The sequence below is a fragment of the Giraffa tippelskirchi genome, chromosome 11 (genome assembly GCF_054371585.1).
Source record: "Giraffa tippelskirchi isolate mGirTip1 chromosome 11, T2T-mGirTip1v1.2.pri, whole genome shotgun sequence".
NCBI classification, from domain to species: domain Eukaryota; kingdom Metazoa; phylum Chordata; class Mammalia; order Artiodactyla; family Giraffidae; genus Giraffa; species Giraffa tippelskirchi.
The window spans coordinates 1,951,903-1,968,537 of record NC_137285.1 but is presented as its reverse complement, the minus strand read 5'-3'; the positions used below and the strand labels follow the sequence as shown (position 1 = coordinate 1,968,537).

The following is a 16,635-nucleotide window of genomic DNA, read 5'->3' as shown; positions in this document are numbered from 1 at the left end:
GGGGCTCTACCGTCATGCCTGAATTACCCATGGGTAAACAGGCTCAGAGAGGTGAGCCAGGTGCTAATGCTAGGAAGAAGTGGGACGGGGAGCCTGCCACCTCCTCCGATGCCCTTCTACAGAGAAAGTACTGACACTCCTGGGAAGGTCGGGGGTGAACAGAGGCGGTGCTGACCAGGGAAGGCTCCCGGTGCCACAGGAACAGCCTGAGGACCACAGGGGCTCACCTACCCATCATCGGCGCAAGTGTGTCTGCCGGGGGTGGGGGCTTCACCGTGTCACCCGCTACCACTATCAGAGAACCGCCAAGCAGGCACTGGCTCCCGAATCTTCTGCTTGGAGTCACTTGGGTCACTGCCAGGAGCCAGCTCACGAGATCCCGGAAAGAGGAATGATTGAGCACGGCTTCTCAGACCTCAGGGATTCTCGGAAGGCTGCCTCAGCGCTCACCTTAAAGATATCTGTCTTTCTGATGTTTACTATAAAAAACCTCTTCTTATTTTCTATGATTTAAGCAAAAGGCCTTTCCCGATTTCCTTCTAAAATAGATCATTCTGAAACCTCAAACCAACAAGGCCCCTGAATGGTAGCACCCTAAATAAAATTATCTGGGATATAGAGTATGCTGATCTAAATTCCTTTTGCTAACATATTAGTTTGTTTAATAAATAAGCCTGTGCCTTTAGAGCTAATATACATGACTGCTCCTTAATAATAAAACAGCATTGAGAGCCTCCGCACAGAAAGCCCCTATGGGCACAAAACCCTTCACAGGAAAAGAGACTTGTTGGGAAGCGCAAAAAATATTGCTTTGTGGAACTGTTACTTAGTCTATATTTACTCACTATGTTTTTACTCTTAACGTATTTAGCCTATATAATGAAAGCATAATAGTTAAAAATTTATATAAATAAAAGTTTAGCTTTAATACAAATAATAAGACAATTGTTGATTTAACTGATGATTCTTACTTGGAGCTGACCTTCAGCTTGCTGTTCTTTGACTTTATGGAACTACATTCTTTTCTGTTAAGCTCAAGGCATAGAGTAAATTACCGAAAACAGGTTTTACCTTGAAACTTTCTATTGATGAATTCTTTCCTGCTGTGCCTGATACAAAAGTGTTCTGACTGATCAACCCTTATCAATATAAGAGTCACAAGGTGTTAGCAGGCCCCCAGGCCAGATGATGTAAACAAAATGCTGCTACTGCTAAGTCGCTGCAGTCGTGTCCGACTCTGTGCGACCCCATAGACGGCAGTCTACCAGGCTCTGCCATCCCTGGGATTCTCCAGGCAAGAATACTAGAGTGGGTTGCCATTTCCTTCTCCAGTGCATGAAAGGGAAAAGTGAAAGTGAAGTCGCTCAGTTGTGTCCGACTCTTAGCGACTCCATGGCCGGTAGCCTACCAGGCTCCTCCATCCATGGGATTTTCCAGGCAAGAGTACTGGAGTGGGGTGCCATTGCCTTCTCCCAAACAAAATGAGGCTTTCGGTAACTAAAAACATGCAAACGGTTTCGATGAAGGTCAAAACTGCTAGCCTATTAAGCTGAATTGATAGGCCCATTAAGCTGAATTCATATGCCCATTAAGCTAAATTGCTATGCCCTCTAAGCTGAATTGGTATGACTCTATACATTTGTTTCTATGTACCACAAAAAATATAAAAGCTGTCTTAAAAATAATAAAGTTGGAAGACACTTGGGAGACACTTGGAAACGCCGAGACTCGCTGTGTCTTCTCATTCGTGTCGCCGACGCCGTCCAACCTGAGGGAACCCCTGGACCTGCTGGAGCTGGACTCCGGCAGGCCACTTCTCTTCGTGTATCACTGGGCAAGTCACATGACCGTATGGATCCGCTGCCCCAGGCAGCTCACTGAGACTAGGCGCGGTGGGTGGGAGGGGTGAGGACCCAAGCACCGCGGAGGAAGGTCCATTTCACTGGCAGGCGATCAAGGGCAGGTGAAAGGCATGCACCTGGATTTGGACATAGGGAACAGGCTGCGCAGGCTTGCCTGCTGGGGCTCGGGGGAGCCCCCGAGCTGGAGACGGGCGTGGAGGGCATCCGTGGTTCACAGAGCCCTGGGCACAGGAGGCCTGCTGGGGTGAGAGCAGGGACGGAAGGGGCCTGGGGCCTGCATTTTACAGAGCATCTGCCCAGCTGGGCCACGGGACCTCCTGCCTGAGTACGCCTGGTCCCACAGGCATGGGAGCCAACATCCAGGCCAGCATGTGTAGGCCCCCCTTAACCAGACCACACCTGCCAGAGACCAAGGGCAGGACCTCTCTGGAGAGATCTGAGACTTGGCCCAACCAGCATGCCGCCTCGAGTGCCCGACAGAGCTCCACTCCCCAGCGCAGCCCCGTGACCAGGGTCTCCTCAGAGACAGCAGGGCCTACAGGCTCAGCCCTGGCCCTGGCCTCTTCTTGCCCTGTCAGGGCTAAGTTCATTCATTCAGTCAATATTTAGTCCACATTTCTCATACGCCTGGCACCTACGAGGTGTGCCCTGAGCTGATCAACAGTGGTAGAGACGTTCCCCCCCAGGGCTCTGAGAGAGGGCACCCCCAGAGGCCCTGATGGGGTGGGCTTCTCTGAGGAGCTGACACTTTCGGCGCTGCAGAGGCAGCCCGGTGGGCTCCGTGTGCCCGCGGCCTCTCCCCGGGGCACCTCCGGGCGATCTCACCCACCCCGAGCTGGGTGCAGGAAGGCCCCTGGATGGCGACGCGCTGCGGCAAGCGCTGCCCACGTGCAGCACTGACCACCGCTCCCCATCACTCACTCACACATACACACACACGCACAAACACACAGGCATGCGCACAAGACTGTGGCCCTGGAGACTGCGGACACCAAGGACTCAGGAGAATGAACTGGGACTCCGCCTGCGACCTCCTGGAGGGCCAGGGGTCATGGGTCCCGCTAACCGCTGTTCCCAGCACACAGCCATCACTGTGACTAAGAGAAAGGACTGACAAACCAGGGACCGGCCGACTTCCGGCCGCCCAGCGGAAAACGGCTTGGACCGGGCGCGCAGCGCCAGAGGCGGTGACGTCACCGGCCGGGAGCGCGCCGCCGCCCGGGGGCGGGGCCTCCGCCAGCGGGGACGTCACGGGACGTCAGCGGGGCCACGTCGGGGCGGGGCGCCGGGCGGCGGTCACGTAGCTCAGGTTTCCGGGCTGCCTTAGCGCGCGCGTCGGTCGGGTCCTGCTTGCCGGTCCCCGCCGTCCCTCGCCATCATGCCGACGTTCGTGGTGAACACCAACGTGCCCCGCGCCTCCGTGCCGGACGGGCTCCTCTCCGAGCTCACGCAGCAGCTGGCGCAGGCCACGGGCAAGCCGGCGCAGGTCTGCTGGGAGGGCCGGGCAGGGAGCGCGGCTCCGGGATGGGGCTCCGGGCCGGGAGAGCGGGCGGCTCCGGGATGGGGCTCCGGGCCGGGAGGGCGGGCGGCTCCGGGATGGGGCTCCGGGCCGGGAGGGCGGGCGGCTCCGGGATGGGGCTCCGGGCCGGGAGGGCGGGCGGCTCCGGGATGGGGCTCCGGGCGGGGAGGGCGGGCGGCTCCGGGATGGGGCTCCGGGCGGGGAGGGCGGGCGGCTCCGGGATGGGGCTCCGGGCGGGGAGGGCGGGCGGCTCCGGGATGGGGCTCCGGGCCGGGAGCCGCAGGGGCGCGCGAGCCGGCTGACCGCGGCCCCTCGCCCGCAGTACATCGCGGTGCACGTGGTCCCAGACCAGCTCATGACCTTCGGGGGCTCCAGCGAGCCCTGCGCGCTCTGCAGCCTGAGCAGCATCGGCAAGATCGGCGGCGCGCAGAACCGCTCCTACAGCAAGCTGCTGTGCGCCCTGCTGACCGAGCGCCTGCGCATTAGCCCGGACAGGTGCGTGGGCGCCGGTGGGCGGGGGGCGCGCGGCCTCGGCGGCCCCCGCACGGCCGGCTCAGCCCCGCTTCCTTCCTCGCAGGATCTACATCAACTTCTGCGACATGAACGCGGCCAACGTGGGCTGGAACGGCTCCACCTTCGCATGAGGGCCGCGCCCCAGGTTCCCGGGGCCCGCAGCCCTGGCGCGCACGGGTTTCCTGCCCGCCCCGACCCCACCTCCCTGGAAGGAGAAATAAACGGTGTGGAGACGCGGGCTGCCTCGGCTCTTCTCGGCTTGCGGAGGAATCGGTGCAGGGCGGGGTCCGTGAATGGGGAACTGAGGCCGGGACAGGTACCCCCAGAGTCTGCAGCCTAGCCTTTCCACTCCTCAGCCCCCAGTGGAAGGCTCACACTTGGTTGGCATCCTGCCTGCACCCAGACCCAGGAATCCAACTCAGATCCGGAACCCTCCGTCCTCTCCCCCCACCCCTACCTCCCGCAGAGGCCCAGCCACCACGTGGGTCGGGGCTGGCAGGGAACTGGGGGAGGGGTCAGAATCCCAGTAGAGCCGAGGAGGGGCGGGGAGGGGGAGGAGAGAGAAACCTGCAGTCCCCGACGCCGCTGCCCACCTCAGTGGAATCCCCTTGTTCTGGAACTTGGGAACCGTTTTCCGGTGTGTGTGGGGGGAGGTGCCCAGAAGGTGGAGTTCCTGATGATGCCGCCCAGCCCTCCCTGGGCCTATGGGGCACAGCAGTTTGCTTCGAGAACAAACTCGAGGTTTGGGTGCCATTCAGGTCTCAGGGCACAGCAGCCGTCAGAGCCTCCAGGTGGCTGTTAGCCCCTGCAGGACAGGAAGGTCTCAGCGCCCGGGGGACGGTCAGGAACATCAGTGTCGGGTCTGGTGAACCTGGGGCCTCCTGGCCTAGGTAGGATCCCTTCTCCAAGGGCAGGGCCTCGCTCCCTTGTGGCCAGGCCAGTCAACTTTTGGCCCCTCCTGGCGGCAGCTCCTTCCAAGTAGGAAGAAGTGCACTCACTCAGCTGTGGGTACAGAGACGGCCCACCCCCGCCTCATCAACCCAGATTCCGGGGCCTCCCGTGCTGGCCCTGAGCCAGTGGGAACCTCTGTTCTTCCTCAGCCCCTAAGACAGACAAGAGCACCCGGCGAGAGATGACTTAGAATTCCACGGAATTGAAGTGAATTTGGTTTTGGAAGCTGAGATACTGGGGAAAGGGTTTTACTGCCTGGGCAGGCCTCTGAGCCACAGGCAGTGACAAGGGCCCCGTTAGGCGTGTGGCCACCCAGGCCCTCCTTGGGCGGCAGCCAGGGGCAGGAAGCTCCAGGTGCCTAGTCCAGGCCAGTAGTTGAGAATGAGTCAGGACAACCCGGCTCACTGGGGCAGGCTGCCAGGGCCAGCTTGCTCCCCTGGACACGCCTGAGGGCTGCTCCTTCAGTCCAGGCGTAGTTGGGTGGGGGGAGCACTCCGGCCCCCAGCCCCAAGTCTGCTTCCTAGCTGTGGAGGCTTTAACTTTCAGGACGGCGGGACAGCCATGACGTTGGAAAGAAGTCTGGGGGGGGGGTGGGCGCTCCTCCCCCACAGAGGGCATCAGGCTCCCCTCAGTCTCATGCTGTCCCCGATGAGGCGACAGGAGTCTCAGGGTCTCCAGGCTGGTGTGGGCGTGCGGTGGCCTGGCTCAGCGTCCCCCTCTTGGGTGTGAACTCCCGCAGTGTAACAGGCTCCTGCCAGCCTGGTCCAGTGCCGGTGATAGGGAGAGTAGGGCTCTGGGTCTCTGAGCATCTCTTCCAACTTCCTCATTTCACAGCTGAGGACCTGGTTCTGGTCTCTGGGGCGTCTTGACTCCGGGCTGCCTCCTCCCAGGGTCCCGCCTCACATCCCCCTGCCCCGCCCCCCTGACTGCCCCAGCTAGGACTCTTCACTGTGGCCCCACGGGAGCCATGGGGGTCTCCCCGGCTGCAGGCATCTGAGGGCCCAGGCTGGGTGCCTGCCATCTCAGGGAGGGTGGAGGGGCTCCGGAGAGTGGAGCGTGGCTTGCCGCCGCTGCCACCGGAGGCTCTGGTCAGCTGCGGTGTTGCACAGCAAAGCCTCCTTGGAAACCAAGGAAAAACGGGCGTCTGTGGGTCAGGGACCCACATTCTTGGCCACGCCCACTGCACTCCCAGGTTCTCTGGAGCGAACCACTGTCCCTGCTGCAGCCCGCTCAGGCCATCCCCTGTCTCTCTTACCTCACTCCCTGCTTTACCCCGTGAGCTCCATTTCCTCCGGGCTCCACTGCCCCGGACAGCTCGTCCCTGCCCATGGGGTGCCATCAGCCTCTGAACTGGCAGCAGAAACTCATTTCCAAGTAACACCTCACACCGAGGTGGGACAGATGGGGTTGGGGGCGCCAGCTGCCATCTGCTCTCTGCCTTCGCTCCAGTGCTACCAGGTCGTCTTGCCAGCGAAGACCCCCGGCCTCCAGGGTGACTGGCCGCCCTCAGCCCCAGTTTGCAGCCTGGCGCCTCTGTTCCTCCTGCAGTGAATGCCCACCCCCTCCTCACCCCCAGGAGCCCCGCACCGCGCCGTCTAGGACGCACTCCCTGAGGCCCCGACGCTAGGGAAGGCCCTGCTGCATCAGCCTAGGCCCTGAACACCGCTCCTCCTGGTCCTGGGTCCCCAGCAGCTTCTGGACAGCTGCACCAAGTTCCGTGATCTTTGGGGCCAGCAGCCTGGAGGCCACTTGGGGCTTGTCCACTCTGGACAGCCTCGCAGCCTAGGTCCCCCCAGGCCTCCCTCCTTGTCCCCTCCAGGCTCGTCCCACTGCCCTCCCCTCCAGCCTGAGAGCCCTGCCTCAAGGCCTGCTTCCCCGGGAGCCTGACCCAAGGGGCTCTGGAGTCACATGCCTGTGGTTCCCCTTCTGGGCCTCAGTTTTCCCCATCGATAAAATGAAGGGATTCACCAAACGTCTTTCCTCCGCCACGGAGCCATCCCTGTCAGCCTCAGCGGCGTGGGCACTGCGGATCGCCAGGGGTGCTGAAGGTGCCAGCAGGGTCTGCGCCTGCACTCAAGTCTTAATATTATCTGGGGGGCTCCGCGGACCCCAGAGCTCAGGGCGATCCCAACATTTCTGAGCTCCTCCTTGACGCTTTGCCCCACTCGGCACCAGGGGCTGGCCCCCAAGATGGGGTTTGGTAAAGCTCTCTGCTGCCACTCAGCCCTTCTTTCCAGTTGAGCAAAGCCAGCTTCCAGCCCTCCAGGCCTCACAGCAAGAATTACAGAATGAGCTGGGAAGGTGGAGTGGCGCCATGGGGGTGCATAGTGAGGATCCATCAGCCATTCCCCCCAGATTCACCCTCCGGGTTGAGTGAGTGCATCTCCCTTTCTGTGTTTGAAACCCGCCTAAGAGGTCAGTTTTCAGAAGCTGGCTGTGTTCCCTCACTCCTGGAGCCTTGGCTGCCATCCGGCGACAGCGGAGTACTCTCACGGGTCCACCCCCAGACAGGGCTCCGAATCCCAAAGCTACAAATAGGAAGTCTCGCGAGCGCGACCCTGTGACCGGATTTCTTGCCTAATTCTGCTCTTGTTTTAATAGGTGACATGTCGGGGACTCAAAGTTAGAGTATTCCAAAAGATGCCTCAAGAGAAAGCTCCTTGCGGCCACCCCCTTCACAGATGCCCGCAGAGGTATCTTCACACACATATAACACCCCTCCCCCCACTTTCCCCCCCAAATGGAAGCCCGTTCTAACCCTAGTTTGACTTCGCTTTTTTTTTTTTTAAGTCTAGCTCAGTTACTTAACCAGCCCCGGTCAGGACATCTCGCCTTGGGCCATCCCTCCACCCTCAGCATGCAGAGGTGTATCTAGAGGACAGGTGCTAGCAGGGTGGGGAGGTCAAAATCGATGCTGTGACCAGATGTCCCTCCTAGAGGGGGCGTCTAGAGCCCGGGGCCTCCCCACCTGTGGGGAAAGCTTTTTCTCTCCTTATGAGGTGGATGTGAACGGCCATTGCCGGTACCTTTTCGGGAAACCAAGTCCAATCTTCCAGCCCGTTTTCCCACTGAGTGGTTTTTTGTGTCCAAGCTCTTTGTGTATCAGAGAAGCTAACTCTTTGCTGGGAGTTGCAAATGTTTTCCCAGCTTGGGCCTGGACTCGGCCGGCCCAGGTACCACGGGGACGAAGCCCTCTCAGGCCACAGTGATGCTGCCAGCAGTGGAGAGGTGTCTCTCCAAAGTCCACAGCTATCAACTTAACTTGTAAATTAGGGCGTCTGGTGGCAGCCAGCCCCCTCCTTCTCCCCGAAGAGCTTCTTCCTGCCACCGCTAGCTCAGTGGGGGTTGGCAGGGCGATGCTCACCTGAACTGTTAGTTTGACTCACAACCCTCAAAGGTGGTAGGAATTTCACTGTGGCTTTCCTGAAAAGTAGACCTGGCTGGTACAAAAAGCAACGTGACAGGGACTTCCCTGGTGGTCCAGTGGTTAAGACTCTGCACTTCCAACACGGGGGCAGGGGGTGAGGGTTCGAGCCCTACTAAGCAATGTGGCAACATGACTGTCAACCACGAGAAAATCGAGTGGACTCTGTCAGGGTCTGCCAGTGTTTCCCAGGACACAGCCCAGCTTCAGGGAGCAAGTCTCTCCTCTTGCTCTCTGATAATTTCGAGGATCCTTTTCTTGATTCTAAAATAAGCCCATATTGTCCTTGTTCAGGGAGAAGTGAAAAGACCCTTTAGGTCTCAAGCCTTTCGATTATTCTTTATAAAGTTCTAGTCAACACCCAGTCTTCCGCTCCAGAAGTGGGTCTGAGGGGAAGGGGCAGGTGCCAGACCCCTTCCAGGGAGGCGCATGGCTTCGTAGAAACACGAGTGACCCTGCCCACCAGCGCCAGCGTTTGGGGCAGTGCTGCCCAGGTGGCCCTGCCCCCGGGAAGCAGCCAGGTCCAGGCTGACTGATGCGACACCAGCAAAGAGCCCAGGCCTCTTCCCCGCCAACGCAAAGCCCCGCGAGAGCTGAGCGCTCAGGGGGTTCTGGAAGGGAGTTTCCAGAAACAAAACCTTCCATGAAGGGCTGATTCCTTGCTGAGTGGCTGGCTGCCAGTCAGAACAAAACACCGCGATGAAGCCGACAGGCCAGGGCAGGTTCTGAAGCCCCCTACCGCCGTCCCACATGTAGACGAGGGTAAGGGGCCTGGTGATCGCGGCGGGTAAAGAAGGACACGAAGGGCGGTCAGAGCCCTTGTCCTGTTAGGTCAACGACCATGTTTACCAGACAAGCAAAATAAAGCAGGCTGAGGCACAGTGAGGGCTGCTGCACAGAGAGACACTTTCCAGAACAGGCTGTGACTTTACAGATGCCACAGCGAACGTGGCTTCAAACATGCAGAGAAGGTAAGATGAGAGGTGGCGAGGAGGGAGACAAGCAGCGATCGCTGAGCTCATCGCTCGCATTTGGGAAGGAAGCCGAGATGCGCTGAACTCCACAGAGACTCCAGGGGGTCACTGAGGGTCCCCATAAATATAATGTCATCACTTCCCCCCAGTCTGCCCCCATTCCACACTGTGTGACCATTCCACACAGTCCCAGGAGAAATTCCCCCACACTTGGGGTGGGATTTGATCACCAAATTCTGATGTTTATGAGAATCCAAAGGGTCAGGAGGAGCCAAAACATTTTCAAGGCGAGGGACCTGCTTCGATGTCAAGATTTCTTATCAAGCTCCAGAAGTGAGGCGAAGTGAATCAGCAGAGGGCAGACATCTGCACACACGTGTGGGCCTGATGCAGGATCAGGCAGAGGGGAACGAACTCCGTGCGCAGGAAGCCCGGGTCAGTGAGCCCCCAGGGCCGCCGGCCGCCACACGCGGACAAAGAGCAAACCGGATTTCTATTGCACACCCAGGCAAAGAAACCAGTGGATTAAAGACAGAGAGGGCACAGAAGAGAATATCGCCTTCCTGACTTCAGTGAGGTGCAGAAAGCACAGATGGCTAAGGAAGGACGGACACGTTTGACCTTACTAGTAAGATCCACGAACAGTCAAAAGACATGTGCGGTGAGAGGTTCACGTTCAGATATTAAAAAAAAAACAAACCCTGCTAAAAATTAAATTGGTAACAGACAAACCAATAAAAAATTAGCAAAGGACTTTATAAGCCTCTTCACAAACAGACTATCCAATGGGAAAGATGTGCGACCTAAAGATGAAGGGAAGGCAGTCAAAGCCACAAGCTGCTTCTCCTGCCCGTCACGTGGCTGTAATGAAGCCCCTGCAGCTGCCCACCCAGGTGTCGACCCCACAGAAACCCGGAGACCACCAACGGCCCTCGAGAAGGGAATGGGTAAATAACGTGCAGCACATTCCCGGCACCCAATTCACGGCCGGGCAGTGCCGGGAGCAAGCTGCAGGGACATGCGCCACCGTGGCCCCGGCCCTTTCGGGTGCTTCCAGTTCACAGCCAGCGAGCCGCAGGCAGCTTGCTCCGAGGAAGGCCAGGCGAGGTCTCCCCTCCCAGGGGACAGCGGGAAGCTGGGGCGGAGACAGCGCCACACTTGTTCAAGTGCTAGGCATTTTTCTGTGGGTGCTAGACTTGGTGATGTGAGTGACCCCCATACACACGGGAAGGGAAGGGAGGGAAGACCACCACCCCGTGCCATCCCTGTGGCCCCCCCGGCCCCCACCCCTCGGAGGCCTTGCCGGATGAGGGCTGCCCACCCCACCCCGGCAGCCTCCTCCCAAGCCTAGCTGCAGCCTCCCCCGCGGTCCTGGTGGAAGATTTCTATCCCACAGTGCCCTCCCACTGCCCCCTCCTCCTGCTGGCGTGACCCGCTGGGCTCCGTGCACAGCCTGCCTTGTGGCACGTGCTGGGACCCCCACACTATGGCCAACGCCCCCCAACATGGAATTGGAAGAAAGCTGTGGTCTACGCAGCCCCCTCGAGCGCGCCATCTAGCTCGCTGGCGTCAAGCTTTGAGCGTACCCCAGTGGACCCCACACAGGAGCCCAGGTGAGGTCTGAGGCCGTGGGGGTGGGTGCCAGGGGCCTCGGGGGCCAGGTGCGGGCCACAACTTGGCGGTGCCTTAGGTTTGGCCCCTGGAGCTGGGAGCCCAGCCAGCCCACCAGTGGGAGGTGTGGGGTTGGGAACTCACAGCAACATCACCAGCAGAGAAGAGGGGCTGAGACAGAAAATCAACTCAGGAGGTCACTGCCCACCCGAGGCTGGGTCAGCAAGCAGAGGGGCGCTCGGGAGCCGGCAGTGGGGAATGGGGGTGGTTTCAAAAGCCCGCCCCGGTCTCACGCTCAAAACAGGAGCAGCGGAAAAAGGAGAAAGAGGGATGTCCTCGAAGGAACACGAGGACAGGCTGGGACAGTCAGAGACAGGCTGGGCAGAGACGCAAGGCAGCGAGCGGCCAGGCCCACAGTGCACCCAGGGCCAGCAACGTTCCCTGGGTCGGGGCAGGGGCCCCAGGGCCGAGGCTGGGGACGCGGCCGGCCCCCCTCGGAGCCGGGCGGCCTCTATGAGAGCCGATACCGGGCCTTGAGCCGGCAGCTCGCAGGGGCTGGGGAGGAGCCGGGCAAGCTGGGCAAGCTCCTGGACAGGAGATGGGCTCCGAGCACTGAGAAGCGCTTGGCGCACAGGATGGGCTGGGAGGACTAGGGGAGGGGTCCCCCCATGGGGGTGAGGCCTTGGGCAGGCCCAGCTGGAAGCCGGCTGGAGGGGCTGGCGGCGGGGGGAGAGTGCTGGCCGGCTGGTCGCTCCCCGACTCTGGGGTGGAGCCCTGCGGCTGTTTCAGCAGTGGATGCTGTGGCCAAGCCGGCATCAGAGGTGTTTCTTTCTCTTGCCTGGGAGATCCCAGGGGACAACATCTAGTGGAATATGTCAGAAAAGGTCAAATGTTTGGGCCACGAAGCCAAGAGAAATGATCAGGAGGAGGGAAGGCCCTGGAATCCAGCGAAAGTGGCAGGCCCTCTGCGCGGTGAGGAGCCCGGCCGGGTGTCCCCGCCGGAGGACAGCCCCTGTGTGCCCTGCCCTCAGCGGGGGAACCCGCTCCAGGTGGGACGATGGACACTGGGCAGCGTTCAGTCAGGGGTGGCCGGAGGGAAACAGCAAGTACAAGGTTTACATCTCGGAAGGAGGAGGTTATCCTAAACGAGCTCCGAAGTCTGGCCCGCCCACGGGGCAGTGTCTATAAGCAGGCAGGAGTGGCTCGGATGGACTCAGGGGAGGCAGAAGGCAAAGAGGCTCTGGGCCTGGCCCCATGCATGCCCGCAGGGCTGAGCTCACCCTCTGCTGGGGCAGGACCCCCAGGGGTGGGGCTGGGCCGGCATGCTCCTTCCTGCCCACCGTCTGTCCATTTCCACCCAGACCCTGAGCCAGTAGGAAGAGGGGTCCACACGGGGCTCAGCACTGTGGGTTCCGAGGCCACCGAGCAGCCCGCAGGCAGGCTGGTGGTGGGCGGGGCACACGCGACAGGCTGGGACCCTGCCGGGGTGTGGACAAGGTCCCGGGAGCCCTGCGGGGGGGGGGGCCCTGCGGGGGGCTGGGCGGCACAGCCCCAGGACAGGGAGCACACGGCCACCAGGCTCCCTGGGAAAGGCTTTGGGCTTTAACCCCCTGACCTTAGACTTTCTGTTTTTCTTTCTCTGCACTTTAACCTAAAAGGCCAAAGGAATTTAATTTTTTGATTTGCATTTCACCCTAGGAAATTCAAGACAGAGGGTCTGTTTCTAGGCTGACCCTTTAATGGGAGCATCTCTGTCGTTTTATCTGCTTGCAGAACCTCTGAGCCAAATTTGGACTCTGAGGTTAGACCTAATCCAGGATGGGAAAGGGTAGGGAGAGAGTTCCGAGTCTGGGGTCCAAGGTGTCCTGAGAATTCACTGATGTGGGTTCTGGCCCATCGTGAGGTGGCTGACGTGGGAGGCTCTCTAAATTGCCCACGGCCCCCAAAGGGGGAGGAGTAGATTTGGGGCCTGCCCCCAACCCCTGGGAAACAGCCGAGGCGCCCGGTGGCCCCTGCCCTCCCATCGTGTCCAGCCGGCCACTCTGCTCGGCGAGCAGCAGCAGTACTGCTGACCCGTGAACTCGGGAGGGCAAAGTGGGCAGCTTCCATCCGGCTCCCTCAGCCTCTCTGGGGACATGGCCCTCCCTGCCGCGCGGGTGCCCGTGGCCTCCTTGCTCCCACTGGGGGTGAAGCGAAGCAAACTGCCCAGCAGGTGAGGCTCTCTGGCCAGCCCCCCAGGCCCCCGGCCGGCTGCTGAACGGTCCTCCCGCCGCCACGCCGCGTCCCCCCACCCCCTGGCTTTCTCTTCCTCCTCCTCCTCCACACTGCACCACCCCTCTGACCACTGTCGCCCCCTCAACCTGTCACCCATTTTCTCTGCTGGAGATGAACCCCAAACTATCACTTCTTCAAGTCAGCTTGTTTGGTTTCTTAAAGGGGTCTCTCTGCGCACACCAACAGAGGCAGAATGTGTTCAGATGGTGGAGGCGACAGGGAGCAGGGCGGGACCAGAGGGGCTTGCGCCAGGTATCAGGTGCAGGAAAGCCATCAATTGGCGGGGGGGGCAGCAAGCCGGCCCTGCGCCCACCCCACCAGGGCCCACCAGCCCCGCCCTGTAGCCCTCTGCGGAGTTGGCCCCCTGCTCCTCATGGCCCCGGCCGGGCTGCATGGCTGCCTGATCATCAACCACCACTGTGCCTCTGCAGCCGTGGCCGGCAGCCTGGGGGGCCGCCCCCTCCCCGCCCCCGAGCTCGGCCCAGGGCCCTGGGCAGCACCGCCGCTGCTCCGCCTAAGGCAGAGTCAGCTTTGAGTAAAGGCCAGGGTGGCTTCCCCTCCCAGGCAAGGCCCCGGGTCCTGTGTCCAGGGGCCTCCGGGGCTCCTGTCCCCCTTAACCAGAGGTTCCAAGGCATGAGTGGCCTTTCCCAATTTCCCAATTTCCCCCGACGCTACCTCGTGTTATCCTCACAACAACCCTGAGAGGGAGGGACTAGCGGCCTTACTTTCAAGGGGAAACTGAGGCCCAGAGAGGTGAAGTAGGCGGCCTCGCTCGTGTCACACAGCAAGTCAGCGAGGGGGCCGGCGCCTGTTCTCACCCCCCCGCCCTCCCCCCCGCCCCAGCCAAGGCCCACTTGCTTTTCTTCTTCCACACCTCCCCTCCCGCACCCCCCACCCAACCCGGGCCTGTCAGTGGACAGACAGGTTAAGAGCAGCTGGCCTGGGACCCGAACAGGTCCTCCCACCCTCCTGCTTCTCAGGAAGCGGCCTGCGGCGCAAGGATGAGCTTGACCCACGCTATGTGTGGACAGGGCGGGGAGGGCCCCGCAGAACTCTGCTCAGAGCCGAGGACCCTCCCACGGTCCAGAGGAGGGCTTTGGGGGGGGCGCCCACAAACCTCCCTGCTGTTTGTACTGCAGGAGGACCGCGGAGGGCGCGGGAGGAGCTTGGCGCCACCAAATGAACGAGGCAGAATTATGTGGACCAGTGGCTTGGCAGTGCTCAAAGGTGCCCGCCCCGGCTGCCCTTGAACTCCCCCCCACTAACCTTGAGCCTGGCACAGCTGCCATCGCTCAGAGCCGTTCCCTCTGTTACACATCTCCCGTGGGAGTAGTCATGGGCATTTGGGGTGTGGCTACGGGCGGGAAGGTAAAGGTGGTGAATCACTAACGTATGGGTGGAGTGGGATATGTCCACATGCTTTGAAGTCACTCCTGTGTCTGCTGCTTTGGGGCATAAATGGCTTCGGGGGACACGCTTACTGCCAAAGGAGGGGTGGGGGAATCCCCTGTTCCCTGCAGGAAGCATGAAATCACGGTCAAAATGAGAGGTGAATCGAAGAGCCTGCAGTCAAAAAATATGGGGGGAAGAGGGAGTATTTGAAAGGAGAAGGTGTGTCTGGAAGTTAAGAAAAATGTCAGGGTATTTTGCTTGAGTTTGTGATGTCTGTGGTCCTTATTTTAAAAATTTGTAACTTCTCAATCTAGATAATTGCTTTATACACGTATATATATTCATTCAGGGTTGTTTATCGTTTCGAATCTGTTGACAATGACCCGGTTTTTCTGTTCAGCTTCCTTTTCCAACCAACTCTTCACTCGAGACTCCGCGTTCCCCAGTGTTCACGGGAGGGACTTGTACTGGCTCCTCTGTTCTCATGCCGGGGCACCTGCTGCCCTTCAGGACTGGACACCCCCGCCTAATGCATGGAAACGGCAGCGTGACCTGAAGCTTCCTTATCCCAAGCTTACTGGTCTCTGCAGGAATCCTCATCCCCAAGTCAACACAGGACCAAACTGAGGGCAAGGCCAACGTTAGGGCTGAAGGAGGTGATAGTCAGCGTGACAGGCAGGGCGACAGGCAGGGTGACAGGCAGGGTGACAGGCAGGGCAACAGGCAGGGCGACAGGCAGGGTGACAGGCAGGGTGACAGGCAGGAGGTAAAGATAGTTGCTGTGCTTTGTCCCAAGGCCACTCCAGTTGGTGACAAAATAACTAACAGATTCCTGGCCCCTCCCCAACCACAGCAGCCTCCTCTGGAACCAGAAATGCCTTGGTTTCTATGGTTTCATTCACAGGCCAGCTTTGTCCTACTTAAGCAGGAAACCCGAAATAACCTGCCCAAGATCACTCAGCTAGTAAGTGACAGGTCCAGGATTTAAATCCAGGTCTCTGGGCCCAGAGCAGGGCCAGGGGGAATGAGGGTACATGAGGGCCCACATCAAGCTGACCTGGCCCGGCTAGCCAGTGGTGGCAGCGGGCTCCAGCCCCTTCCTTCCCCCAGTGGCTCCACAAGCCACATGGACTGGGCTTTCAAGTAATTCGTCCTTGCATTAGAGGGTCCGCACCCTCTAAAAGCACTTGCAGGGTCTCACTAGGTCTCTATATAACTACCTCTGGAGAGGGAAGAGCTGCAGTTTTACAGATGACAAGGCGGCCTCAGAAAACTTTGGGGAACTCGATAATCTGTGATATTCCTTGGTGTGATCAGCGGTGTGTTCCCCGCTTTCCCCACAGGGGCCGTTCACCTAAGGTCACAGCAGGTTCTATAAGAAGACCACCACCGAGGTCCTCCCTGAGGGAAGGGAGCCGGGACCCCAAGGCGCCCTGGCAAAGGATGAACAAAGCATCAACAAGATGGTGGGTGGGTGGGGTCCCATGTGAAGTCTCCTATTGACAAGAATTACCGACAGGCTTCTTGTCCGGAGCCCCTAGTCTTAACTCGGCCCACCTCACTCAGAAGCCCCAAAATGGGACTGCGGTGTCAGGACATGGACTTCTCTTAAAACCAGTGCCTACTTCTCACCAGGATGGACTTCACGGTGCTCTCTCCCCTTTCCTCCCGTGGGCATCCCTTCCTTGCAATTTCTACTGGCCATCTTGTCCCTTCCTCTTTCCCCTCCTTAACCCAAAGGTCTCTCACAGGCAGAGGTAAGTCAAGGTGGTTAGATCTCTAGGCGACAGAAAGGGTTGTGGTCAGACTTCCAACTACACGTGCAAGCAATCCACGAGGACCCTCCCTGCTCCACAACGCGCCTCTAGGGTCAGGTGTCCGACCTGCCCGCTCCCCTTTCCCTGACCGTCTGTCCCTGCTCTGTTGTGTGCGTAAATACATTCTCCTTCCAACACTGAGTACGGGTCTGCCACGGTTTGCTCGGTGATGGGGCATCTCTGGCTGGGGCATGATGACGCCGTGAAGTCGGGTCTCCTAGGGTTTGCTCAGTGATGTGGCTCCACGAAACCTGGCTTGCCCGGAGGCCCGCCCCGCTCTTTCTTCCCTCTTCTCCAT

The 16,635-nt window shown here is 59.8% G+C and overlaps 1 protein-coding gene and 1 long non-coding RNA gene across 2 annotated transcripts; both read left to right on the top strand.

The window, feature by feature from the left end:
- Window positions 1–3,170: 3,170 nt before the first annotated feature.
- Window positions 3,171–4,130, top strand: MIF (macrophage migration inhibitory factor). Its single transcript, XM_081542273.1, has 3 exons — window positions 3,171–3,348; window positions 3,704–3,876; window positions 3,959–4,130. The coding sequence occupies exons 1-3, from the start codon at window positions 3,241–3,243 to the stop codon at window positions 4,023–4,025; spliced, it is 348 nt and encodes a 115-aa protein (XP_081398399.1). The 5' UTR covers window positions 3,171–3,240; the 3' UTR covers window positions 4,026–4,130.
- A 413-nt stretch (window positions 4,131–4,543) lies between these two features.
- LOC145526511 (uncharacterized) lies at window positions 4,544–15,954 on the top strand. Its single transcript, XR_014068935.1, has 2 exons — window positions 4,544–15,224; window positions 15,284–15,954. It is a non-coding gene; the product is annotated as an uncharacterized LOC145526511 (long non-coding RNA).
- The last annotated feature ends 681 nt before the right edge of the window (window positions 15,955–16,635 follow it).

Bases quoted from the DNA above. Each gene is read 5' to 3' on its own strand.
- MIF (XM_081542273.1), top strand. From the start codon at position 3,241: ATGCCGACGTTCGTGGTGAACACCAACGTGCCCCGCGCCTCCGTGCCG. The intron at 3,349-3,703 runs GTCTGCTGGGAG...CCTCGCCCGCAG, and splicing joins CCACGGGCAAGCCGGCGCAG to TACATCGCGGTGCACGTGGT. The intron at 3,877-3,958 runs GTGCGTGGGCGC...CCTTCCTCGCAG, and splicing joins CTGCGCATTAGCCCGGACAG to GATCTACATCAACTTCTGCG.